The sequence below is a fragment of the Dipodomys merriami genome, unplaced genomic scaffold, assembly GCF_024711535.1.
Source record: "Dipodomys merriami isolate MVZ:Mamm:240054 unplaced genomic scaffold, mDipMer1.0.p SCAF_25, whole genome shotgun sequence".
NCBI classification, from domain to species: Eukaryota; Metazoa; Chordata; class Mammalia; order Rodentia; family Heteromyidae; genus Dipodomys; species Dipodomys merriami.
In genome coordinates, this window is record NW_027203937.1 from 22,901,171 (window position 1) to 22,928,249 (window position 27,079).

Genomic DNA, 27,079 nt, shown 5'->3' on the forward strand with positions numbered 1-27,079 from the left:
AAAATTTGATAAATGAAATTCCATTGAAGTTATAATTCTTAACCAGAGGTACTATTAAGAAACTAAAAAGGCATATAATAAACTGTAGAAAATGTATATACATATATAATAGTAATTTTGTGTACATTTGCATATAGATGACATACTTACATAACATGTAAGTATATAACAAATGGCATATCCAGAATATATAAAGAAATGTTTAGAATAGCATAAAAACCAAAACCAAAAATGAGGCAAAGACCTGGAACAGTCATTTCACAAAAATAAGGACAATCAATGGGCCAATAAACATAAGTACAATAAATGGAAATTCAAGTACAGGAAATGCAAATTCAAACTACAGTGCAATACCACAATTTATCTGTCCAAGTATTTAAAATATCAACTATAACAAGCATTGGAAATAATGGGAAATAAAACTGGAGCTCTTACATATTGCTAGTGAATGGTACATAACTTTGGAAAGCTTTTGGTAATTTCTTTTAAAGTTAAATATGTAGGCTTACCATACCACTGAGCAATTTCACTCCTAGATCTATACCCAGAAGGGAAATGAGTACATATGTCCACAAACAGATTTGTACAAGAATGTTCATAACAGATTTATTTATACTAGTCAAAAACTAGAAACAACCAAATGTCAAACAGGGGGAATTGACAAAATGAATTGTGCTAAGTTCACACAATGAAATATTATCCAACATTTAGAAACTTCTTTTACACAACTTAAATCTCATAGACATAATATTGAGTAAAAGAAGCCACAAAAGAATGTACCTTGTAGATCCCATTTATTTAAAGCCTATCAACCAAAAAAGCAGACTTACGATGAAAGTAATTATCACTGGTAGGATGGCAAAGATAGTTACTGACAAGGAAGTGGAACAAAGTATATTTGTAGGGGATAGAAATATTGTATTGTTCTGGGTGGCAGTGACACAAAGGCATGCCCATATAAATAAATTCATCTGGTTATCTATTAAAATTTGTGAATTTTAGAGAAGCTACATCTTCCAAAATTATGATTAATTTAAAAGTAATCTTTTATAGCTTTGTACATATTACCAGAATCATTTTGTTGCTATGGAATATTATATTATTAGACAATACTATAATTTATTATTTTATATATATTTTTATTGTGAAAATACTGTACAGAGGGGTTACAATTACATGGGCAAAATAATGAGTACATTTCTTATCAAGCATTGTAGCCTCCTCCTTTGTTTCCCCTTACCATCCCATCCTTCCCCCTGCCCCCCAACCCAAACCTCCCCCCCCACCAAAGTTGTACGTGTCATTGTTGCAATGGGTCAAACTGTATCCCTATTTAAATGATTTGTTTTTTTCCCTTCCCCTCCACAAATTATAACAACATCAAATACAGTGAAAGCAGGGGTTATACCGTGGGGGAGGGACATACAAAGCAACAAAGAAATAATCTTATGTGTTAGAAACAATCGCATGAAAGAAAAAAAAACATTTGAATACATATCTTAGGGTTCATTTCCCTAACATCAACTTATCTGACCTTTTCTGCTTGACTCAGACATATACTAGTTATTGAAAATAAGGGAAACCATGGGACCTATGTTTCTTTGGGCCTGGCTTACTTCAGTTAATATAATTTATTCTAAGTCTTTCCATTTCCTAACAAATGGGACAATGTCATTCTTTCTGATGGAAGCATAGAATTCCATTGTGTATATATACCACATTTTCTTGACCCATTCATCTACTGAGGGGCATCTGGGCTGGTTCCATATCTTAGCCATGGTAAATAAGGCTACAATAAACATAGTCGTGCTGGTAGCTTTAGTGTGGTCTTGTTTGTAAACATTTGGGTAAATGCCCAAAAGTGGGATTGCTGGGTCATAGAGGAGCTCTATGTGGAGTCTTTTGAGGAACCACCATACTACTTTCCAAAGTGGTTGAACAAGTTTACATTCCCACCAACAATGCAGTAAGGTTCCCTTCTGTCCACATCCCCTCCAGCATCTGTTGTTATTAGAGTTCTTGATTATAGCCATTCTAACTGGAGTGAGGTGGTATCTCAATGTTGTTTTGATTTGCATTTCTTTTATGGCTAGAGAAGTTTAGCATTTCTTCATCTGTCTATTGGCCATCCTTCTTTCCTCTTCAGAGAAGTTTCTTTTAAGTCTTTAGCCCACTTATTTATTGGGCAGTTGTTTCTTTGAAGATTTGTTGTTGGGGGATTTAATTTTTTGAGTTCTAAGTATATTTTAGATATGAGACCCTTGTCTGTTGTATGGCTAGTGAAGATCTTCTCCCAATCCATGGGCTTTCTATTGATCTTGCTAGCTATGTCCTTTTCCATGCAGAAGCTCTGCAATTTCATGCAATCCCATTTGTCCAACTTTTCTTTGATTTGTTGTGTTTCTGGGTCTCTATTAAGAAAATTTCGGCCTGTGCCAAGGAGACCTAGGGTTTCAATACTATAATTTATACATTCTCCAAAGTCTCCAAAGTTAGTTGATTCTGAGCTTTTCCTCATTTACACACTTCTACAAGCTCAGCATCCATATATCCAAATATACAACATGATAATCCATAATCCAGATATACAAAACCTAAAATGCTCCAAAATCTGAAACTCTGAGTGGCAACAAGTGATGATGTCAAAATTGGAGAATTGTATATCTGACTTCAGCTGACAGGTTGCTGTCAAAATTCAGGTACATTAAAGTATTAAATAAAGCTACCTTATGTGTATAAGGTGAATATGAAATGCAGATTTTGTGTTTCAACTTAAGTCCTGTCCTCCAGATATCTTATGTATATACAAATATTCCAAAATTCAGGGGAAAATCCAAAGTCTGAAACCCTTCTTGTCCCAAGCATTTCAAATAAAGGATACTTAACCTATATTGATAGTGTATCTGTCTCCTGGTATATATGTCCAAGCGTTCTTCTTGGGTGTATTCTTAGGAGGGAAAGTTCTTGGGTTGCTGAGTATGAGTTAATTTTACAAGATAATTCCAGTCCCTTTCCCTGTAGTACCTGCACTAATTAATACACTCACTAGCAAAGATTGAGATGTATTGTTTATCTATACCATTTCCAACAACTAGTATTTATTGTTACATGATTTAATTCTTGACTTAATTCATCAGGTCTTGATTTGTATTTCCCTGTTCACTAATGAAACTGAGCATCTCAGCACATGTTCATTAGCTGAATGTGTGTTCTCTTTTGTGAAATGCGTCTTTCTGTCTGCCCATTTTATATTACTTTGTATGTGTCCTCTTTGTATTGACTGGTAAATCATCTAAATTTCATTACATTATTCCTTTGTTGGTTATTTGTGTTACAAAAGCCTTCTCCAAGTTTATGACCTATTTACTTTTCCTAATGTGGTGTTTTTTAAACAGAAGATTTAAATATTATTAGTCAAGTTAGTCCATCATGTCTTGTGTTAATACCTGTGATACCTTGTTTATTATTAGTACTTCTGATACTGTTTATTAATTCCTTTACTACACATCCCAAGAGAGATTCATCTGCATTTTCAATTAAAAATGTCAAATATTTGCTTTTTTATTATAACTCTGATTTTTCTAGAGTTGATTTTTTTGTCTATGGTAAGACAAATTCAATTTCATTTTTTCCATGTGGATAACTGTTTGGTTCAACTTTAGTTACTAAATAATCCTGTCCCTTTGATCTTCCATTTGAGTGCTGTCATAAAAGTTACAAAGATATGTTTCTGTATCTATCCTATTGGCCAGTCTGCTTATTACAGAACCATTACCACCAATGTGTACAAGAGTTGCTTCTCCTCATGCACCTCACGCATGCATCCTCATTGTATACCACTGCCAGATAACTCTTCCTAGAGTTCTGCCTGTCCTAACCAACCTACTAATTCAAAGAGTTGACCTGTGAGAGAAACCCAGCACTGCTCTAATGTCGATCCTATTATCATGTAGCTCCTGATTCTTTTGATATCTTTTTTATTTATTATTATATTTTTTATTTATTTATTTTTTATACAGAGGGGTTACAGTTACATGAGCAAGGTCATGAGTCCATTTCCTATCATAGCTCCTGATTCTTGATACATTTTCTGAGACTCTGCTTTTGCTCCTTAGCCACGACCTGTGTTTATGCTCCCACAAGACCTTTGACACAAATGTATCCCTATGACTCTTCTAGTGTCCTATTTTTCAAGTGGGATATTCCATTAAAATAAGAGAATCTAGCTACCAGGTCTAGCCCACAGGTGCCATCCAAGTCTACTGACATTACCCTCCAAGGACAAAAGAGAGAATTCACACAAGCCCAGCTGTGATGGTTGGACTTCAGTGCCTTTTAGAAGTAACTCACTAGGAGTAAAGCATAAAGTCTTAGTAAAGGTCCAAAGCAAAACAACTCTCAGATGCTTTTTCAAGTTAATGTCCCTACATGGTTTCTGTGGCTCTAGGAAAACTAATTGGTTGCTAAGTAAACTTCCTATTTTTCTGAGTTTATATGCCCCTTTGTGAAGGGAATTCTACTTAGAATTCCCTTTCTTCTTAGCTACAACACTAACCATTTTTATTCACTTAAGCAGTTTTTCTAATATGGGAGAAAAACAGCTCTTTTGTGGAAAATCAGTACCACTGTTCTATGTGTATATTCTTATAGATTTATACTTCTCTGCCTGTATTTGTTTTAAATTAAACCTTTATTAGGTGTGGGAAGAAACTAGACCAGACTGATCCTATGTCCTCCATAGTATACAGTGGTTGTTCAATAAATATTTGTTGGATTTTTGAGTACTTATTAATAATTGAATACAGAATAAATCTCCAATTGTTGTGATGCATGAATTTCTTCCTAATACAATTTTTATAGAAAGACTAATTAAACAAGGATGTAACATATTCTTATGTATGTATACATATATGAGCTAATTCAGAAATTAAGAGTAACTATAGTAATATAAATGTAGGAATCAACATACTTAGGATGAAAATGTACAGAAGGGGAAAAAATAACAGCCAATAATTAGTCACCAGAAAAATTTCCCCCTCAAGCCTAGAGGTCAAAAGCTAATGACCACATTGGATACCAATTTGTAAATTAATGAGTAAGGGCCCTGTTCATGTACAAGGAAAGAGTGTTCTGAAATTCAGCTCTTGACATTGATTACAAGTGCTGTTGCAGAGTTTGACTGTAACTTGTAGCAAATTATTCAAAGGACAGGACTGTGTTTTATCTTTCTTTGTTCCCTGATAGTGCCTTTTAATTAACATTGTTAAGGCCATTATAGAAATTTAAATGACTTATTTAAAATAAGCCACCTGTGAGCCCATGCCTGCAATTCTAGTTATGGGGGCAGGGAGTAGGAGGATCATTGTCCAAGGTTGGACCCAGGCAAAAAATTATAAGAAAAATTATAAAACTAAGGCAAAAAAGGACTGAAGGTAAGACTCCAGTGGTAAAGTGTTAGTGAACATGAAGCACTGAGTTCAAACCCTAATAACATTAAAAAAGTGATTAAAAAAAAAGATAAGCCATCTTGTCTGGTGACTCAGGAGGCTGAGATTGAGGATCACAGTTCAAAGCTAGACTAGGCAGGAAAGTCTATGAGACTCTTATCTCCAATTAACCACCAGATAACCAGAAGTGGAGCTGTGTCTCAAAGTGGTAAGGCACTAGTTTTGAGCAAAAGAGCTCAGTGACAGAGCCTAGTCCCTGAGTTCAAGGCCCATGGTTGCCCAAAACAAAAAAAAGAAAGAACAAGATAAGCCATCTTGAAAGACCCCATAACAATCATTTCTTTCATTTCAAAGAGCATATAATTAATTGTTCATAATAGTATGAAGATAAAAGTAAAATTATTTAACCTGGGATTTAAGCTCCCTCATGATTGTATTTTCTCTTCCCGTCTCATTTCCTATTCCTTTCCTTCTAGCATCTTATCTTCTCATCAAATTAACCTTCCTTATTTCCCATCCGCTTGTTTTTGTACCTATGTTATTTGGTAATTTTTATACGATCTATGTCTTTGCATTATACTTCGTATATAGCTTGTTTTCCTTGTTAGATTGTAAGTTGTTTATAACAGTGATCGTGTCTTATAAAGTATATTTAACTACATTCTATTACCTAACACAGGGTCTGGCACGTGGGAGACAAATAAAATGTATTGAAGGAATTACTAAATGAATAAATGATACTAATAAAACTTTAAAATGGCAATTGTCTTTTAACAAGACATAGAAAAAAAAGTAACTTTCTTAACTTAAAACAGCATTTTAAAAAATATATGTAAGTGAATAAAATAAATTCTTCAGAAATCTGTTTTTAAAAATGTAAATTCTGGTGTTACCTGTCAGTAGGGGACATGAAGAATACGAGAGGCCTGTGCAATCATCTAATAGGAAGCAATCATCTTCTGAACCATTGTTGATAGTAAAGTGGAAAGAAGAAAAAAAGATCACAAGACAATAAAAGGTGCATTCCTGGCAAGAGAAGTCTTCACCAGTCTTTTCCTTTGCAAAAAAGTCATTTTCTTGACCATTTTTTCCTTACATCTAACATTTGGCTTTTGAAATCAGTATGTGTTTATTTGAAATTCCATTCACTTACATGTGTGCAGAAATAATTATATTTCTCAAAATACTTTTCAGATATGTATCATGTTTCAAAATGCACAATACATAGGCTAAGCTATAGACACTTTTGTCCAATAAATCTCTTTGAAAAAAAGTTACTCAGTGTTAGATACTGCAAAGATCAGCTCTGGTTATAAAGCAGTGAGGCACTGAGAGAACCATCATGCTTCCTTTAGATTATTTCAAACAGAGGACATGAATTACAGGAAGTAAGACTTCAAGTGGTTAAGACGAAAAGAGTTTTGCCTTTCAGAAGTTTGTCAAATGCCAGTTTTCTAAATTTCATCACTGAACTCCTTAGGATAGTCCAATATAGCACACAATATCTGTCGCTTTTCTATCCATTTGGCAAAGACTTCATAGAGACAAATGTTACAGAGGATCAGAAATGGAGACTTCTGGAGAAATGACCAAAGCCAGAAATAAAGTTGTACTAATTAGAAAACAAATAATTAAATGGCCAAATCCGAATGTTGTGTGATACTCAAAAGCGATAAATTTCTAAAGCACACCATCTGTTTTACAATGTTTTATTTTCCTGAACTACAAATCTACTCAGTACATTTCTGCAGTCATCTAGCTGCTAACTCATTTGCACGATTACTTTAGGCCAGAAATAATTACTGCACAGAATCCTATAAGAGAGTAACATATTCACAGAGGGCAGATAGAATGCATTCTTGGGTAAAGAGTATTTTTTTTAGCCCTTAAAGAAAGAAAATTGTTATTCAAAGAAGTGATTTAAAATTGCCAAAGGAAAATTACAGAATTTACAAAAATGAGATCATTTCATATTTAAGGCATCTAAACTTATCTGGGATTCTACTAAATGTTTTAGTATTTACAAGCACGTCGCTGGGGCCTCTTTTCCTCTCTACCTACATTTCCTTCCTATGTTTCCTCCCTAATTAATATCTTCAACACAATGGTTTGACATGGTATTTGTGTGCCCAAGATTATCCAATTTATATTTCCAGATCAGAATTCTCCTGTTCCAGACTCATATGTTCAGTTAATTTCTGATATTTCTCCTTCCATGTTACAGTTATTTCAACCTTACCATACCTAATATTGTTTCTTGATTCATCAAACATACCCAAGGGGAGGAAGAGCTAATCCAAAATGGCACCATGGTCCAATCAATTGTTAGAGAAAAATCTAGATTTCATTCTTGATTTTTCCTTTATTATTATTACTCTCCTAATCAATCACCAAATTCTATCATTTACACTTCCTTTTCTTGGAAGGAGTGGGCCTAGCATGCTAGGCAAGCACTCTACACCATGGAGCTATATCCACAAGCCTGACATTTACACTTCTAGAATACATAGCTCCCATGTTTCTCTTCATCTCTATTGTTTATCGTTACCACTTGATCCAAGCCACTATCATCATCTAGTAATAAAACTTCCTCAATATCTAATTCCCTATTTGCCCACACAGAGTGCACTTTTAAGAATATAATTGAATGTTGTATTTATCTCAAATGCAATTGTATCATTCATACCTAGTTCTTAATACAGTGCCTGGCAAATAATGCATCTTCAAATGTCTTCATTGATTAATATTGCTTAGTAATACTTCTATGTATCTATGGTAGTCTACATTTTAAAAAAATATATCTATCTACAGGCCTATTCATTCACTGAATCATTCATTCAAAATGAATCATTCACTTATTCATTGAGAATTGTAATACCTAAGGTTAAACTGCGTATTTCACAATATCTGTTTTGTTTTCTTTTTGATGCCAGTCTTAGGACTTGAATTTAGGGTCTAGGCACTGTCCCTGAGCTTCTTTGCTTAAGACTAGTGCTCTAGCACTTGAGCCATAGATCGAATTCAACTTTTCTGGTGCTTAAACAGAGATAAGAGTACGGAGTTTCCTGCCCAGGCTGACTTCAAACTGCAATCTTCAGATCTCAGCCTCCTGAGTACTTAGGATTATAGGTGTGAGCCACCAGCATTTGGCTTCACAATATCATTTTTGGGGGGGACCAATCATGGGCTTGAACTCAGGGTCTGGGAACTATCCCTGAACTTTTAACTCAAGGCTAGCGCTCAACCAGTTTGAGCCACAGCACCACTTCTGATTTTCTGGTGGTTAATTGGAGATAAGAATCTCATGAGGAAAAAAAAAAAAAAAGAATCTCATGAGGACTTTCCTACCCTGGCTAGCTTTGAACCGCAATCCTCAAATCTCAGCCTCCTGTGTAGCTAGGATTACAGGTGTGAGCCACCAGTGCCCAGCACACAATATCTTAAAGATGATTTTAAAAAATACAAACTACTTCCTGCTCACCTGGAGTGGGCACAGGTAAGCATGGCATCTCTATGAGGTACAAACCCTGCTTTGTCATGCTCAGTTTGTGGGTTCCACTTCATTATCTTAGATGATTATCAAATACTAGCCATCAATCTACATTCTAGTCAGCAGAAATGAGGAAGGATATGAGGAATGCTACACGTGTACATCACATGTACTGCACATCTCTTTAACTATCTATGATAACTATCAAAGAAGACTGGATAATAAAGATTTTTAAGTGGATAGCAATTTCTCCACCTAAAAACCAGAATCCTTAATACCATAGAGGGAAAAGAAAATGAATGAGAGGTAAGCAGTAGCTTCTTCCTAAGTTGCTGCTGACCAGGTAATGCTCTAGAAGTAGGGATACAGAGGGCAGGAAGACACAAGGTCTAGGCTCACCATATTTAATCTAATAATGGAATGAAATACATAAATGACTATTTAAGGTTTTAAACAAAGCAGCAGCAACTGATTAGAGGTATTAGCTTTTCTAAGTCCCCAAAGACTCCCTGCATCCAAAGAGTCGAAAGTGTAAATGATTCTAGAGCTTTGCATCACTGAACTGAACAGACTGCTTCAAGGTGCCATAGCTTTAATAATAGGCATCTCTCAGCTCTGATCTGGACATGATACCTTCATGGCAAAGAACAAAGCAAAGTTCATTTAAACTTCTATAAATATATGCGAGCAACTGTGATAACAGTTGTTACTACTTGGAAATGCCCATTTCAGAAATGTCAAGACAAATAATCTTTTTTAACTTGTCAGAAGATGAAACTAATTGACTGCTTCAAGAAGACTATATATACAAAACTACTAGACTAGACCAAATTAAATAAGCAATGTCAGGAAAAAAAAGGATTGCTATAAACTTACTGTTAACCACTGGCTATCTAGTAGTTCCTTAGCTGTGATTCTGTGAGCAGGATCTATTTTCAGAAGTTGTCTCAAAACACTTTTAGCTGCAAATAAGGAAGAAAAAACCCTGAAAATCTTATTTCTCTTTAACTATAATTAATGTCAGACAGACATTTCTACGGATGGTGGCATATACCTCTAGTCCCAACTATGTTGGAGGCTAAGGAAGGAGCATAGCTTGAGTCTGTATATTTGAGACCAGCCAGGAGATTATGGTGAAACTCCATCTCTAAAAAATTAAAAAGTCATTTGTTTTTCAATTTATATAGGTTTAGGCCTATATTTGTAAACTATTATCAGTACATATGCCTAACGTTTAAAGCCTAAAGTAAAGCTTTATTGCATGGATTACATAGTTCAATAGTATAGTAAAAATTAGTTATAGAAGGATTTCCCCCTTAATTTTTATTCTGTATTTTGTTTTGTGGAGGTTTAAGCTTTGCAGTCACAGTAAAAGTATCACTACTGCCACAAGCAAATGTTGTTTCTTCCTGAAATAAATTTTATGTCTAACCAGAGATTTAGAACATTGTTACTAGACAATTGTCTTATATTATGTTTACTTTAGTAAGTAAAGCAAATCTATACTTACCACAGTCACTTATGGAATCCCAGACTGGATCTTCAAAATGTAGCTCTCCTTTTCTTATTAATTCAAAGAGTTTCTCTTCTGAATTTGCCAAAAAGGGTGGTTCTCCACATAACCTAAACAAAAGCAATTGTTTTGTTTAAATGTCTTCAAACCGAATCTGTTGAAAATTAAGTTTCTGTGGGATTGCAAGAAGTGGTGTTTCATATTTAAGTAATGGATGAGAAAAGAAGAATATCCTTCTGGATGTAAGAATGGAAGCAATATTGGTGAGGATCTGAGGGAAAAGGAACCCTATTGTATTGGTGGAAATGTAAACTAGTACAACCACTGTGGAAGGAAGTTTGGAGATTCTTCAAAAAACTAAACATAGAACTTCCCTATGATACAGCCGTACCACTCTTATCATTACCCTAGAATATTACAAACCAGGATACCATAAAGACACTTGCACATCCATTTTCATTGCTGCACTATTCATAATTAGCTAAGTTATGGAAAGAGCCCAGATGCCCTACAATAGATGAGTGGATCCAAAAATATGGTATATATACACAATGGAATTTTAGTCATTCATCAGAAAGAGTATGTCATTTTCAGGGAAATGCATAGACCTAGAACAAATTACGTTACGTGAGATAAGCTGGAAGCCAAGCACAGAGAAACAAAGGGTGCATGTTTTCTCTCATATGGGGACATTAGATCTAAAATACAACTGGACATGATAACTTATGCAGGTGTCTGGGCATTCATACACAAATGGTGAAACTAAAGGAGTATACTCTTAGGGGAAGAACCCAAAAGCATAATACCTTTGAACATTTAAAATACTATTTATCAAAACAAACCCCAGGAAATAGAAACATGGGCTTGTTTGTTGTTGGTAGTGATATCATTTGTTTTTTCTTTTTGTTTGTCTTTTGATGAGGGTGAGGGTGGCACAGAAATGGAGGGAAGAAGGGTAAATAAATGCAGTCATGATACTCAGTAGGCACTGAGTGGAAAATGAACTATACAACTGTGGACAGGGATAGAAGGGGGAAATTTGGAGAAAGTGACAGGAGAGGTGACATTGTCCAAAAAGAAATGTACTCATTACCTGACTTATGAAATGGTAACCCCTCTGTAAAACACCTTCATAATAACAATAAAAATTATATTTAAGAAAGAATGGAAGCAATAGGCTATCCAAGATGATGCTAGACCCTATCCTATTGACAGAAAAGACAGAGAAAGTACAAATGTATACATACGTGTGCACAATGACTCAAAGTCATTTAAGGGAGACAGTAAGCAAACATTGGATTAAAATACAGGAAAGTGTGAGTATAAGAGCATTATAACAAAAAAAGAACATTATAATAGTGGCACCTAACAGGAAACAGACTTTGATGTGAGTAAGGTTAAAAGAATGCTTAAGATACATAATGCACGATCAAAGTGGGGAACTAAGGGAAAGTAAAGGAAGGGGTGATATTGTCCATAAAAAGACATTTACTCATTATCTGACTTACAACAATACCTCAATAATAACAATAGAATTATTTTTTGTCAGTCCTGAGGCTTGAACTCAGGGTCTCAGTGCTGTCCCTGAGCTCTTTTGCTCAATAATACTCTACCATTTTGAACCACAGTACCACTTTGGTTTTATGGTGATTACTTGGAGATAAGAGTCTCACAAGGACTTTTCAGCCTGGGTTGGCTTTGAATCACAATCCTAAAATCTCAGCCTCCTGAGAAGCTAGGATTACAGGTGTGAGCCAGGGGTGCCCAGGTTAGATTTAACACACACACACACACACACACACACACACACACACACACACACACACACACACACACACACACACACACACACACACACACACACACACACACACACACACACACTTTTCCCTGAATAAAAAGATACATAATACCAATTGGACTAATGAAAATGTTACCAGAGTGCACTGAGAGTTATCAAAAGTTGATAAAATACTAAACAAATGTTAGTAAAAAGAGAAGGCAAGACTAACCCTATAGGCTTTGAGCTAACCCCCAAAAGCCAGGAAAATAGCTACAGCTCCTTAACTATGATGGACAAAATAAAGATGGTCTGGATGCAAAAATTAGATGATGACTGACCTTTTGGTGTAAATGAATATAAGCTAGCCAGGCACTGGTGGCTCACGCCTGTAATCCTAGCTACTCAGGAAGCTGAGATCTGAGGATAATGGTTCAAAGACAGCCCAAGCAGGAAAGTCCATAAGACCCTTATCTCCAATTAACTGCCAGAAAACTGGAAGTGGTACTGTGGATCAAGTGGTAGAGTGCTAGCCAAGAGCTCAAGGACAGAGCCCAGGCCCAGAGTTCAAGCCCCATGACAACAAAAAGGGGGGTGGGGGGATGGGGGTTATAAGATAAGCATACATAACAATCAATATCAATAAAACTCTGAACAGTATGTATTAAGTGAACATTAAGTGAACAATACAGGGACTCTATATGCATTTTAGCATCTTTTAATAGAACATGGCAAGTCTATGAAGCTATTGATTCAAGAGTTACAAGAATATGCTGAAAAGTTGAGCTCAGTTCTTCAGAGTACATTCTCAACAAGTGTTAGCCACCATCTGTGCCCAATGTCAACCAGACAAAAGTTAGAGATAAACCCATTGAAAGAAAAATACTATATGTATTTTCTTTAACTCCCAGGATACTTTATATATATATATATGTATATATGTATATATGTGTATATCCATTTATGTATCTATTTACCTACCTACCATCTATCTGTCTGTCTACATTATCATGTAGTACTGAATTTTGAACTCAGAGCTTCATGATTGTTACACAGGTATTTTACTGCTGAGTCCTTTTTGTTGCACTCATTATTCTGACATGGGGTCTCAGTGCTTGGTGCATGCCTGGGCCACTATCTGCTTATTTTAGGCTTCCTGTGATGGCTGGGATGACAGGCAGGTGCCACTATGTGCAGCTTCTTTCCATTGAGATGGAAGCTTGCAGACTCTGCTGTCCAGATTGATCTGCAACTATAATTCTCCATCTCAGCCTCCTGCATTGCCTTGGATGATAGGAGCACATCACTGCATTCAACTATGCATTGAGAAGGGGTCTTGTGAACCTTTCTGTCCAGGATGACCTTGAACTGTGTTCCTCCCAGTTTCATTCTCCCACATAGCTAGGGTTATAAGTATGATCCATTAATGCTGCCCAGCCTCTACTTTATTATTAAAAGAATGAAATGGCATGGTTCCATATTACTTTTCAAGTTATTGATTATTCATAGTATAATTATCTCCAGGTCTTTTAGTAGTTTCATTTTGTTTAGTTATATTTTCCAAGTTCTTTAAATATCTACCTTATGGACATTTTTCTCAGTCAAAATTTGATAAACATTTGTCATGATGATGATGAGGATGAATGAACTCATTTTCGACCTAGCAGTTTATCAAACTAGGTGAACAAGATAGCCAATCATGTCCCCAAAAGGATCTTGTTAGATCTTAATTTACTCAACTGTGTACAAATTCTTATTTTAATACTTTTTATTTCTCTAGCTCATTCTGACCTTCCTTTCTTTCATCTTATTCATCATGATATTGCTTAGTCTAAAAATGCAATTTAGAAATCCATAGGAAACAAAAAAAGCCAGAAAAATGGCCCTATGGACAATTACTATCTATTATAAGGAGGACAGGCCAGCGAGAGCCCAGTTCATTGAGCCTGTTATCAACCAGTGATATGCAACACACCAATTCCTTAGCTTCCTCTGCAATGCAACTATAGCTTAAGGGCTGCATTATAAAACTTCCACTTTTTTCTGCTCTTTGCAATTTTATTTACACAAAACGTATCTAATGGTTGGTCAATCAGCAGCATACAGAATTTTATGACAGCAATTTTCTCACACATATAGAAAAAGGAATCTAAGACATGAAAAATGCCTCTTAAAGTCTTGCTATTATTTTCTCTTGCTCTCACACAGGAATCAAAACAGCAGAAGATTGCAATCATAAAGAATATTTATTTATGCTAATTTCACCTTCAGAAAGGATGCTACCATTGTCCAATTAAGTAGAAATGAATCTAAGTTAACTGATAAACAAGAAAATAGCCCTCCTGGAGAAGGTAATATGTGTTCTTGGTGAAAGAAATTAACTGTAACACCACTGGGTACAGACAGATTAAGGAATCGGTACTGGTTAGCTAAGTACAACTCTACTGTAAAGAAAAAAAGATACCATCATGAGAATATGCAATCACAGTCTGGAGCAGAAAAATGAAGATTAAAAAAAGAAAGAAAAAAATGAAGATATGTGATAACCTACATGAGTGTATATTAATTTGATCACACATATTATATTTGACTTTCCTTGTGTAGAAAGTCGCAGGAGTATAAAAGAGTGGCTTAAAAACAGTTATATTTTAATTAAAGATTAAAGCTCAAAATTTTTGCACTAGGATTCTAATAAGCACAAGACAATGATCAAAACTTTGTGAATACATTTGTGCTTTATGTTATCTAAGCAATGATGTGTGTTGAGTTGCTGAATTACAGCTACAATCATATTATCCAATTTCTACTGTCTGTGTATTGCATTTCACAGAACTGTGAAAATATAGCTACTATGATATCAATATTCAGAAATGATCTGGAAGAGGTAGTACATAGTGAGATCTTCAGTAGGACTATAAAACTAATGTTGCACCAACATAAAAATTTATCAAGAAGCAGAACAATGGTCACTAACTTTTCAGAACACCTCTTAGACAATTCACTTAATTCAATTTAACAAATATAATTGAGTACTGATCATGTGCTTACTATTGTATCAGATACAAGTGATGCAAAGATGAATAATCTAAGACCTCTGTCTTCCATAGAATTTGGGGAAAGAAAAACAGATACAAGATATAGAATACTACAATTTAATCTAGTTTTTAAAATATTATTGTTTACACATCAAAATGAGCAATGAATTCTATCAAAGTTACAACATACAAAGCTTCTTAGTTAAATACTCCTGTTTTATTATTTTTATTTCAGTATTACTGTTTTGAATGCATTTCTGTATGATACTTTAAATTTTCTGTGGAATGTTAGAAGTCAAATACAAAGAAAATATTGCTGGAGTAGGAGTGAGGGAAATAGAGGGTTTTAATTTGGGGACTAGGCCCATTTGTGAAAAAAAAAAGTCTGCAGATAAGACAACATGTATTTGTACAAGGCATGCAAATGCAGAATTAAGTGGCCTAGAATAGGGTAGGTATGTGCAGCCCAAGACTGGGAAGGTATGCTAGAATCAGGTCATAGTCAAATTGCTATGCCATGCATACGAGGATTCGCTGATATTTTCCTGTAGTAAGGAGTAATTATCAGAGTTGTTGTTTTTTTTTTAAATCAGGATAGTATTGTCAGATTTGTGATTTAGAAAGACAACGCTGACAGCATTATGAAGGATGAACTGGAGAGGGTGGCTAGAGGCAGGGAGAGCAATCAGAAAGACCCTATAATTTCCTAGAAAAGAGATTATAAAGAGATATTATATTGGTGAAGAAAAATCAAAGAACAAGTAAAACTATGTCAAAAGAAAAGTTCCTGTGACTCAAACTTTCAATGAGTGAAAAGGAACAAAAAGTGAAAAAATAGAGAACCAGGATCACTGACTAGTGCCTAACATACCCTAGATCCTGAAAAACCCCCATCTAGGGCTTCCCACTCCTGCCCTTTAAAAAAATTATTGAAAAGGTCATGTATAGAGGGGTTAAAGTTACATAAGTAAGGTAATGAACACATTTCTTTTGAATAGTGTTATCCCCTTCCTCATTTTCTCCCACTTCCTGCCTCCCCACAACCCTCCCTCCAAAGTTGTAAAGGTCATTTCCAACATAATTTCTAGTGATTATTACTGTTGCATTGGTTTGCCCTTTGTACCTTTGCTGTGATTCCATCTTCCCTTCCCCAAATCAGATAAACATATGTACAAGGCAAAGGGTACAGAAATCAAAAACAGTAACAACTGGGAATAAGCCAAAAGGAAGTAAAAAGAAACAACTGACTCTGGAAAGCAATATGGAGGTTCCTCAAAAGACTAAACATAGAGCTCCCCTATGACCCAGCAATCCCACTCCTGGGCATTTATCCAGATGACCACAAACAAGGACACACCAAAGCTACCAGCACAAGCATGCTCATTGCAGTATTATTTACCATAGCTAAGATATGGAATCAACTCAGATGCCCTTCAGTAGACGAATGGATCAAGAAAATATGGTATATATACACAATGGAATTCTATGCTTCCATCAGAAAGAATGACATTGCCTCATTCAAAAGGAAATGGAGACTAGGAAAACATTATATTAAGTGAGTAAGACAGACCCAAAGAAACATAAGCTGCATGGTTTCCCGGATGTTCTTAGCAGAGAACCACAATGGCTCAATAGCAATGTGGACATGACTTTATAAAATGATGCTTTTCAAAATGAACTCCAAGAAATGGAAGCAAGAGGGTTTTTTTAAAATTGTACATTCCCTGTCCTTATGGGGGCTCTGGGGCCAGATGGCAGTGCCTTCATGCTGTTTATAGGCTAAAAGTGGATCTCATGAAAAAATACAAAGAAGCTTTTGGTTTGAAGCAAGGAATGAAGAAGGTGTTAAGGACAAATTTTCACTTTGTTCAGCTCACATAGTAAATTGTTACATTTATAGATCAATGAAAAGCAAAGCTGAAAGTTATAAATTTACAGTATTAAAACAAATACCTAAGGGATGAGCCTGACAACAAATAAGATGCCCTTCAGAATGACTTCCCAATTGGTTTTTAGATCATTTTAAAAATATATTGCCAAGTTTTTATTTAAAATCTATATCATCCTACTGTTAGAGACTATCCATTTCTTCTATACTGTACATTCAGTAGGCTACTTACAAGAGGTACATTATGACACCTATGCTCCAAATGTCACACTGCTGGCTATAGTCATGGGCATTGATAACTTCTGGTGCTGCCAAATAAGCAGAAATAAAATAATATTAATAATACAATAAATGACTTGTAAATGCTTAAACACAAAGCATAGAAAATGTGCTGATGTGTTGTAATTTATTCCCCCATAGGGAAAAATATTAACCAACAGCAGATGTTAAATGAATAATGTACGGGCCTTACCGATTGATGTCACTGTATTCTCACTCTTATCATTTAGTGTATAGTGGAACGATGGCATAAACTGTGTAACTAAATGTACTACTCTTTATTCCTGTGAAATTGCTTAGAAGTGTTTTTGCACAAACTATGTAGTTATATTAGAAAAACTTTCCCCAAAATAGAAGATATGCCTAAGTAGATGTAACTTAAAGCAAGACCAATATGTAGAAATCTGAATTTGTAGAAGAACTAAAATGGTTATAAATCATTTTAGTAAAAGAATAATGACAATAAAAGCATAGCACTTCTGTGACAGAATATGAATTATTTTCTACATTTTAAGTAAAAAACTACAATAGAGAGAAAGAGAGAGTTATAAGACTGAATTTTTAAAAAGCCAATTAGTCACAAAATAGAAACTAGGTTCCAGGTATTTGTGACTCCCCAAATCTGCACTTTGTTTTAACACAGGCCTCTACAGTAGTGTCTCTTCAAACAACCTTCTCAGTATAGCACTGCTATTTTAACCTTGAGGTAAAACCTTTTTTAAAAATTAGATTTTTCTTTGAGCAATGGTTGGGTTTTTTTAAAAAGTCACACAGGGATATGTCTATTTCACCTCTACACATAAAAACAAGATATCTTTCTTTAAAGAAAGAGGAAACAATTATAAACAAAAATGAGATATAGTATGGTATTTTCACAATAAAAAATTAAATAAAAATAAAAATATTCAAACAAAAAAAGATCTATGTATAAATTTCAATATAACCTTAAAATTTATGAAGTACTTTACACAAATTGATACCAGAATAAAAGGTGTTAAGAATCCTGTGAGATGGTTTGCTGCCCTTTGACGCTTCTCAGTATGAAGAAACTGAAGTTGAGAAATATTCAATTACTTACCTAAAGTGATACCGCTATAGTGCCTTCCACAGAACAGATACATAGTTTAATTTAGAAAAGTTTCAATCTCCCTCTCCACTTACACACAAAAACACACATACATGTATACCTTTTATAAGAACTATTAAATGCAAATAGGATTTCATTTTCTTTTATTCTTCAGTTTATTGTTTAAAAATTAAAAATAACAAAAGGAATAAGAACCAAACAGAAGTATGAAGAAAGACTAAAGTATAAACTGAGTGATTTGTCAAAAAGTGATTAAACATTTACTAATTAACAGTTTCCTTTAAGAAACTTTTGTCTTTGTATGCTTTAACTCTATTTAAATATTGAATCATTAAAGTGTAAGTTGCTCTGTGGTGCATGTCTATAGCAAGGGCAAATTCAGTGATTAGATTCAATGAAGGCTTGCCATATTGATGCATTGCACAGCGGGGGCTAGGAATTCCTGGTCCTCACTTTTTCAGAGCCTTCTTAATTATCAGGGGCATTTCTACTTGCACTGTCATCCCAGCCCTCAGGGAGGCAGAAGCCTGAGTAACTGTGCCAAGGAGCCATTTAGGAAGTCAGCAAAGCTCCACCAGCCATCTGTCTTCTCTCTGTTCTCTCACTTGTTATCAGTGTAGACAACTAATAAGCAGGCATAAAACTCAGGGTGCTTGGATATATTTTCCCCATGTAACTACAGACCAGATGTCTTTTGCCAACAAGAGGATATGAACAGAATCTAAAGTAGTCTTTTCTCAAATAAGGTAAAACAATTTAAAAACTTTATGCATCAAGTAGGCAAAAAAGCAATGAACTAAGTATACTCTTCAGCAATAAAAAAGAATAAACTACTGGCATGGTCTTGAAATCATTATATTGAACAGAAAAAGAAGATAAGCATAAAAGAATATACTGGATGATTCCATTTATATAAACAAGCAAAACTGAGTTGTGGTGATAGAAAGCATCAGCAGGTAGCAGGACCTGGACGAAAAGGAACACAGAGGACTTTCTGAGGTGCTAGACTATGATGGTGATTACCTGATTGAATGAATTTGTCAAAGCTCACTGAACTTTACATTTAAAATGTGTCCCTTTTACTATAAATTGCATTTCCATAAAATGATTTTAAACCTATTTAATGTACAAAATAAACAAAGCTACATCGTGTGTGTGTGTGTGTGTGTGTGTGTGTGTGTGTGTGAGCGCGCACACACACACACTGTTGCTGTAACTTGAACTCAGGAGTTGGGTGCTGTTCCTAAGTTCTTCTGCTCAATGTTAGAACTCTACCAATTTGAGCCACACCTCCATTTCCAAACTTTTGGTGGTTATCTGGACATAGAAGTCTCACAGACTATCCTACACAGGCTGACTTTGAACCTCTATCCTTAGATCTCAGCCTCCTGAGATCACACCCATGGTGTGCCTGGCATAAAGCTCTACCTTGGTAGATGACTTCAATAAATTTCAAGAATCAACAGAAGCAGCTAACAGACATAAATTAACAATATAGAAAGTCTGAATCACTCATGTAGAATTTCTGTGCTTAACAAACCAGCTATACATATATAATTTTTGTTGGTCATGGGGCTTTAACTCTGGGCCTGGGCGCTGTCCCTCAGCTCTTCAGCTCAAGGCAAACTCTCTAATGCTTGAGCCACAGCGCCACTTCTAGTTTTCTGGTGGTTAATTGGAGATAAGAGTCTCACAGACTTTCCTGCCCGGGCTGGCTTTGAACTGTGATCCTCAGATCTCAGCCTCCTGAGTAGCTAGGATTATAGGCAGGAGCCACCGGTGCCCAGCTGGTGTGTGTGTGTGTGTGTGTGTTGTGTGTATGTGTGTGTGTATTTTTTTTAAATATCCAATGCCGCACTTGTAGAAACTGATAATGGGTTCAATTACAAAGAAAATTACTACACCCATTGCAACAATGAGATGTACAAGTCGTTATGTCGAAAACGAACTTTACAACTTTGGTGGGGGGGGGGAGCAGAGAGGATTGGGTGGGGGGCGGGGGGAGGATAGGAAGGGATGGGAAGGGATGGGAAGGGGAAACAAAGGAGGAGGCTACAATGCTTGATAAGAAATGTACTCATTATCTTGCCCATGTAATTGTAACCCCTCTGTACAGTATTTTCACAATAAAAAAAAAGAAAATTACTACAAGTTGAAAACCTTAAGATATTATCATCTATTATTATGGAAGAAAAAAATAAGACTAATAAAACAAAAACTATGAAAACTAATACACACTTATACAAGCATCAACCACATCCAAATTACCTGGAAAATATTCCAACACATTTCCAAATAATTCTTGGATGAAAAAAGAAGACTAAAATTATAGTAATAAGAATGGATCACAAAATTAGAATACTTCATAGCAAAAGGAACAATCCCAGAAGTACTCAGAAGAACATATACAGCCTTCTATGTATTTATTAGAAAATAAGAAGACTGAAAATAAATGGATATGCAATTAGGAAGTTACAAACGAATAAAAAGATATTAAACATAAGGAATTTAGCCAAAATAAAAATGATACAAGCTATAATTAGTGAAACAACAAACCAAGTAATACTAGACATTGATGGTTTTTGGAAAATCCAATAAATTATCCTAATCACTAACACATTTGATTAATATTAATATAAAATAGGTATTATTAAGCCAGAAACTGCTGGCTCATGCCTATAATCCTAACTACTCTGGAGGCCGAGATGTGAGGATCATGGTTCAAAGCCAGCTGGGGCAGGAAAGGCCGTGAGACTCTCATCTCCAATTAACCACCAGAAAACCATAAGTAGTACTCTGTGGCTCAAGTGGTAGAGTGGTGAGAACTATGTTAAATAAGTACTTTATGTTTTTTCCTATTTAACTCATCAATCTGATAAGAAAGACATTATTATCATCATAAATACTTCCTGTCTTTACTCCCAATTCTATTTTTGTTCTTAATACTTCTCAATACTAGATATTTTTATCTTGCCTAATGTTTGTACAATGAGAATATTAAAATAAAACATTATGTGTTGTTCACTGTTGTATTTCTAGTGCCTAGAAAAGTCTGGAACAAAATAGGCTCTCAAGAATTTTCTTTTTTGCTAAATGAGTGCCATGACCTATAGTATACAGAAGTAGAAACTATGACAAAATAGATTATAAAAGCTGGAATTGTAGTTAGCCAGATTTCACAGGCCATATTGTTAATACTATATCATCTTACCTTCTTAAGAAATATTAGGACCATATAGGGCTCTATAATGAAGATACACACTGGATATAATATGTACCTTTATCTCAATAAAACTTAATGTCTGAAAGAAATGAACAATTTTCTACCAAAATGTAAATAATTAAAACTATTCACAATATAGAAAACTTAAATAACCTACTATAAATTGAAAACATAATAAAACATATCCCTAAAAGGGAACAGGTTAAAAATTTTAATGAGAAATTTCAAACTATTCATTAATAGACAATATCCACTGTTTTAAAAAGTAATGAACATGTAGAAAGTATTTTTTTATTTTTAAGTGAAGCTTTGTTAATTAAACATTTGGTTATTGGTATAATATTATCAAAAAGGATGAAGGCAGCACATAAGAAAGAAAGCTAAAGTCAAAGCTCACAAATAAAGTGGTAATAATCTGAATAGAGCATGGTATTAAGTCAACTGGGTTTAATCTAAAAATATAAGGATAGTTCAATATTTTAAAATTTTTACATATTTTATTAATATTCTTAAAGAGGAAAACATATCTCAGTAGTTGCAACAGACATTTCAGAAGAGAAATTAATACAAGTGGCTAAGATACTCAATATCATCAATCATCAGAAAATAAAAGGTAAGAACCATATTGAGATATTTTTTAATACCTACTACAATGGCTATAATTAAAAAGGTAGTTAAAGAGTCAAGAAACTGAAACCATCATTTGACAAAGATGTGAAAAAGCTGGAATCCTAACACATTGCTGGTGGGAAAATAGTACCTAGCCACTTTTTTTTTTTTTTTGAAACAAGCCTTACAGTTTTTTTGAAAAGCTAAACAAAGACTTTTTTTTTTTTTTTTTTTTGGTCGGTCGTGGGTCTGAACTCTGGGCCTGGGCGCTGTCCTTCAGCTCAAGGTGAGCGCTCTATCACTTGAGCCACAGTGCCATTTCTGGCTTTTTCTGCTTATGTGGTGCTGAGGAATTGAACCCAGGGCCTTATTCATGCAAGGAAAGCGCTCTACCTCTGAGCCACCTTCCCAGCCCAACATAGACTTTTCACTCAACAGTCTCACTCTGAGATAACTACTCAGGAAAAATAAAAACAAATGTCCTTATAAAGAAAGACATGTGCACAAATGGTTGCAGAAACATTATCATGACAGACTCAAACTGGAGACAATCCAAGTAGCTATCAGCTAATAAGTGGATAAACAAAATATGGCATATTCATGCAATGAATAACTATTCAAGACATAAAAGAACAGACTACAGATAAATGCCATAACATGATTATACCTTGAAAACATTAAGTAAGCACATATAAAAGACTACCATTTATATAAAATGTCAAGAAAGGAAACATCTAAAGATTAAAAAAAGAAAGGAGAGGGAAGGAAGGACAGAGGGAGGGAGAGATGGAGGAAGGGAGGGAAGGAAAGAGGTATGAAGGAAGAAAGGAAACAAGGCAAGAGATGAGTAAGAGAAAGGGAAAGAGAAGGGGAAGAGGAGGGGGAAGGGAAATAGGGGAAGAAGGGGAAGGAGAAGAGATGGAAGAAAAGGGTAAAGAAAAGACAAATCTAAAGTGGTACTGTGGCTCAAGTGGTAGAACACTAGCCTTGAGTACAAGGAGGCTCAGGTGATAGCACCTAGGCCCTGAATTCAAGCCCCACTATTGACCAAAAAAAAGAAAGAAAAGAAAAGAAAGAGAGAGAGAGAGAGAGAGAGAGAGAGAGAGAGAGAGAGAGAGAGAGAGAGAGAGAGAGAGAGAGAAAGAGAAAGAGAGAGAGAAAGAGAGAGAGAAAGAGAGAAAGAAAGGAAGAAAGAGAAAGAAAGAAAGAAAGAAAGAAAGAAAGAAAGAAAGAAAGAAAGAAAGAAAGAAAGAAAGAAAGAAAGAAATATAGAAAGAAAGAAAAAGAAAAGGCAAATCTAGAAGATCTGTGGCTAATTGGGGCTTAGACAGGAATGAGACTGAGTACAAATGAATACCAGGAAACTTTTTGTGGTTAAATTGTTTTAAAACTAGATTGTAGTAATGGTTGTACAATTCTGAATATATGAAAAAACACTGTATTATGCTATTTCATGCTATTGAAATTAAACTTTAATGAAGTTGTTTAAATCACATTAAGAAGAACAGTAGTGTGTTGCTTACCAAAATATATTAACCAACAGTCCTTATGAAACAATGAAATTGGATAAAAAGGCAAAAAAAAATCAATACACCCATGATTTTAGCAAGATTTAACAAATTTTGTTAAATATCTTTTATTTTAGGTATTCCTCCCTCAAACTTAAAAGATACAACTTCAAAAGGATCCCAGAGAAGCATGATTTTTTAAATAAAACAATTTTAAAAGTCAAAACTATGAGAAAAATAATAGAGTAACAGATTAGTTGACATAAGAAAAAGAAGCTTGCTCAGAGATGTAATATGGCAAAATCTAACTGTTCAAGTTGTAATCCATATTAGTTGCTCAATTTCTTTACATAGAAAAATAATCCTTGTGGCTGGAGGTGTGGTTCCATTTGTAGCACAATAGCCAAAGAGCAAAAGCATCAGGTACTGCGTTCAAGTTCTGGTCTCTGACCAAAGAGAAAAAGAATCCTTTTAAGTCCACTAACTTACCCATATAGATAGGAGTCCCACATGTGGTCTGCATCATGCCCTCACTCCTGGAACCATGTTTCTTTACTGCTAAGCCAAAATCAGTCACCTACGAGAAGAGATGCAGGCATGATCATCTATTTCCTGTCCCAGGGCTTACTCATCCAGAAAACAGGACTGCCACATTTTAAAAGTGTTCACTTCATTGCTCTAGGGAACAAGACTTCCCTGAATTACTAATGGGACCTTGTTTTTCCTTCCCCAGCTACCTTTTTGGATGGAGAAGCCTGTTTTTACAAATCTTGAGATATCCATAAGCTGATGGTTCTTGCCTTAAATCCACTTGTTCAAAACAGAAAGTTTTTGTCTTTCATTGGAAAACATACTTGCCTTGGTATATTTATTGTCTATTTTTCTGATATTCAAGTTTTATCCCAGTAAAGTGTTCTAAATGTAAATAATTATCCATGTGAGTGCTCACTGAAATGCTCCTTTTTAATAATTATTTATAATTGGCAAATTCTGTCTTTTCCTTACTATTATTTCCTTTGTGATTCAAAAGTATAATTAAAATAATTAATGCACTGTTAAAAACTAGAAGAAAATTAGCAAGAAAAAAAAAGCCTGCACAAACACAGTAGAACTACCAATACACTGGAGGCCTTCTGCTGCAAATGCAGTCTTCCTGCTCTGTTCTAAATCTTGGTAATTAAACATTTGGTTATTAAATATTCAGTATATGCCCTTGATTTTGTCTCCTAAGGTGAAACACCCTTAGGCCAAAAGCAGAAAAACAGGCACATTTATTGATCACACAACCAAATATAAGCTTTTGGTCCATATTGAATGCAAAGCTGCCAGTATCTTATAGAATTTTTAAAAAATGTTTCTAGTGAACATATGATATCATTAATTTTCTAAATATATGAATCATTCTCTGGAAGATATATGAATGTCCCATTTGGAATATATGTATCTTTCTCTACAGAAAATCTATATAAATGTCCAATATGCAAAGGTTTGAGAAACTGGGCACCAGTGACTCACATCTGTAATTCTAACCATTCAAGAGGCTTTTTGATCTGAAGGTCACAGTTCAAAGCCAGTGCAGGCAGCAAAGGCTTTGAGACTCTTATCATCAGTTACCCAGCAAAAATCTGGAAGTGGAGATGGGGCTCAAGTGGTAATGCACCAGCACCAGCCTTGAGTGGAAAAGCTAAGAGATAATAAGTACCCAGGCTCTGAGTTCAAGTCCCAGTCCTCTCACCTCCCCATCCCACCCCCCAAAAAAGGATCTCAGAAGCCAATTTAGTCCTTTGAAAAACATCAATTCTCTCATTCACCAAATATTAACTGAGCATATTTTATGTCTCAGGCACCATTCCAGGTTCCAAAGTGAGTAAGATGTACATGGTCCTTGCCCTTGTGGAGTTTACAGAGGCGCTAACGAGAGAACATTTCTGTGGTAAGTGGGTTTACACCAACAATGCTGTTGGACTATTTGCAGTACACAGGAATTTAGCTTCTGCAACTTACCCAGACCCCATTTCATTCCAAAATTAACACATTCACATATTTTGAAAGCAGCCGCTATTAAGATACTAAGTAATAAATAATGTATCCTATCATTTATTTGACATTAAGGAGCACTTAATTTGAATAAAATCTTCAAGGATAAACACTTGGCACATTAATTGTGCTTAAGACATAAATATTAATACCCAGGAAAATTTTCAATGAAAAATACAGAGTGCAGCATTAATTTAGTATCAAAAGCACAGCCAAGGTGTTTTTCTCTAAATCTGTAACACATTTACATCAAATTACCAGGCATAATTCTAAAATTAATTAGAATTCAGAGCATCTGTTTGCTTGCTATTAACTAATGATTTAGAACTATCCAAATGAGTATGTACTTTAAAAAACACATTTGGAGCACCCACTTAACTTGTAAAATTATTCTTGTCAGTTACAACCTCTTTTGTGAAATTTTTTTAGCAGAAGCCACTTTTATTCAGGCTGCTTAAAATCTACCAAAATGTTTCTGAAAAGATGCACTTTGCCACTTTGCTCTCCAACTGTTCATAGGCAAATGTTTACCAAGACTTGTAATACCTTACCTTTATGTTTAAGTTCATTTCATTGTTACCATCAATAAAGCTGCTTTTAACCATGATGTTTTCCAGTTTTAGATCTCTGTGTACTATATCTACCAAGAAAATAAACAACAAATCAAATGAAATGAATCATAGAAAAATAATTAGAGGGGATACAGATAGAACAAATAAATATAATTAACAGATTAATATCCACTGCTGAAAAATCTGAGGGAGTGCCAACTCTAATTCTTCCCTGTTTTAGCTATTCTCATAAACAAACTCTTTACCCATGTTTCTGGACTCAAGAAGCCATTTTCTTTTTGTACATAGACTGGTGAGTAGGGAAGAGAGTATCCCAGGAGCTAAGCATTCCCGGGGGGAGGGAGACAGTGTTAGTCACAGCTCAGTAAGGTTTCCCCCTATCCTTAGGTCTTCTTCATTCTATGTATATGCTACTGTCAACAGATAGATACATCTTAACACATTGCAATTTGGCTACATATGAACAACTTATACTTATTATAGTATATGCTTTCTACAAAATCAGCATGTGTTTTTCTACTCTAGGTATGCTAAAATAATAATTTTTAAAACCCTTTGGGACATAATATCTCTGGTTGAGCATGTCAAAGCTCAGGTAGGATTTGTTATGT

General features: G+C 34.9%; 1 protein-coding gene across 11 annotated transcripts in view; it reads right to left on the reverse strand.

Annotated features, from left to right (window-relative positions):
• The window catches only part of Stk33 (serine/threonine kinase 33), a 162,110-nt gene that overhangs the window by 25,584 nt on the left and 109,447 nt on the right, over positions 1–27,079 (reverse strand). For all 11 annotated transcript variants that reach the window (XM_070035256.1, XM_070035255.1, XM_070035251.1 and 8 more), the window contains 5 exons: positions 26,448–26,536; positions 24,349–24,436; positions 17,386–17,461; positions 10,448–10,560; positions 9,814–9,899 (listed from right to left, as the gene is read on the reverse strand). In XM_070035256.1, the coding sequence (XP_069891357.1) occupies positions 9,814–9,899; positions 10,448–10,560; positions 17,386–17,461; positions 24,349–24,436; positions 26,448–26,536 (452 nt within the window). The remainder of the gene's footprint in view (positions 1–9,813; positions 9,900–10,447; positions 10,561–17,385; positions 17,462–24,348; positions 24,437–26,447; positions 26,537–27,079) is intronic.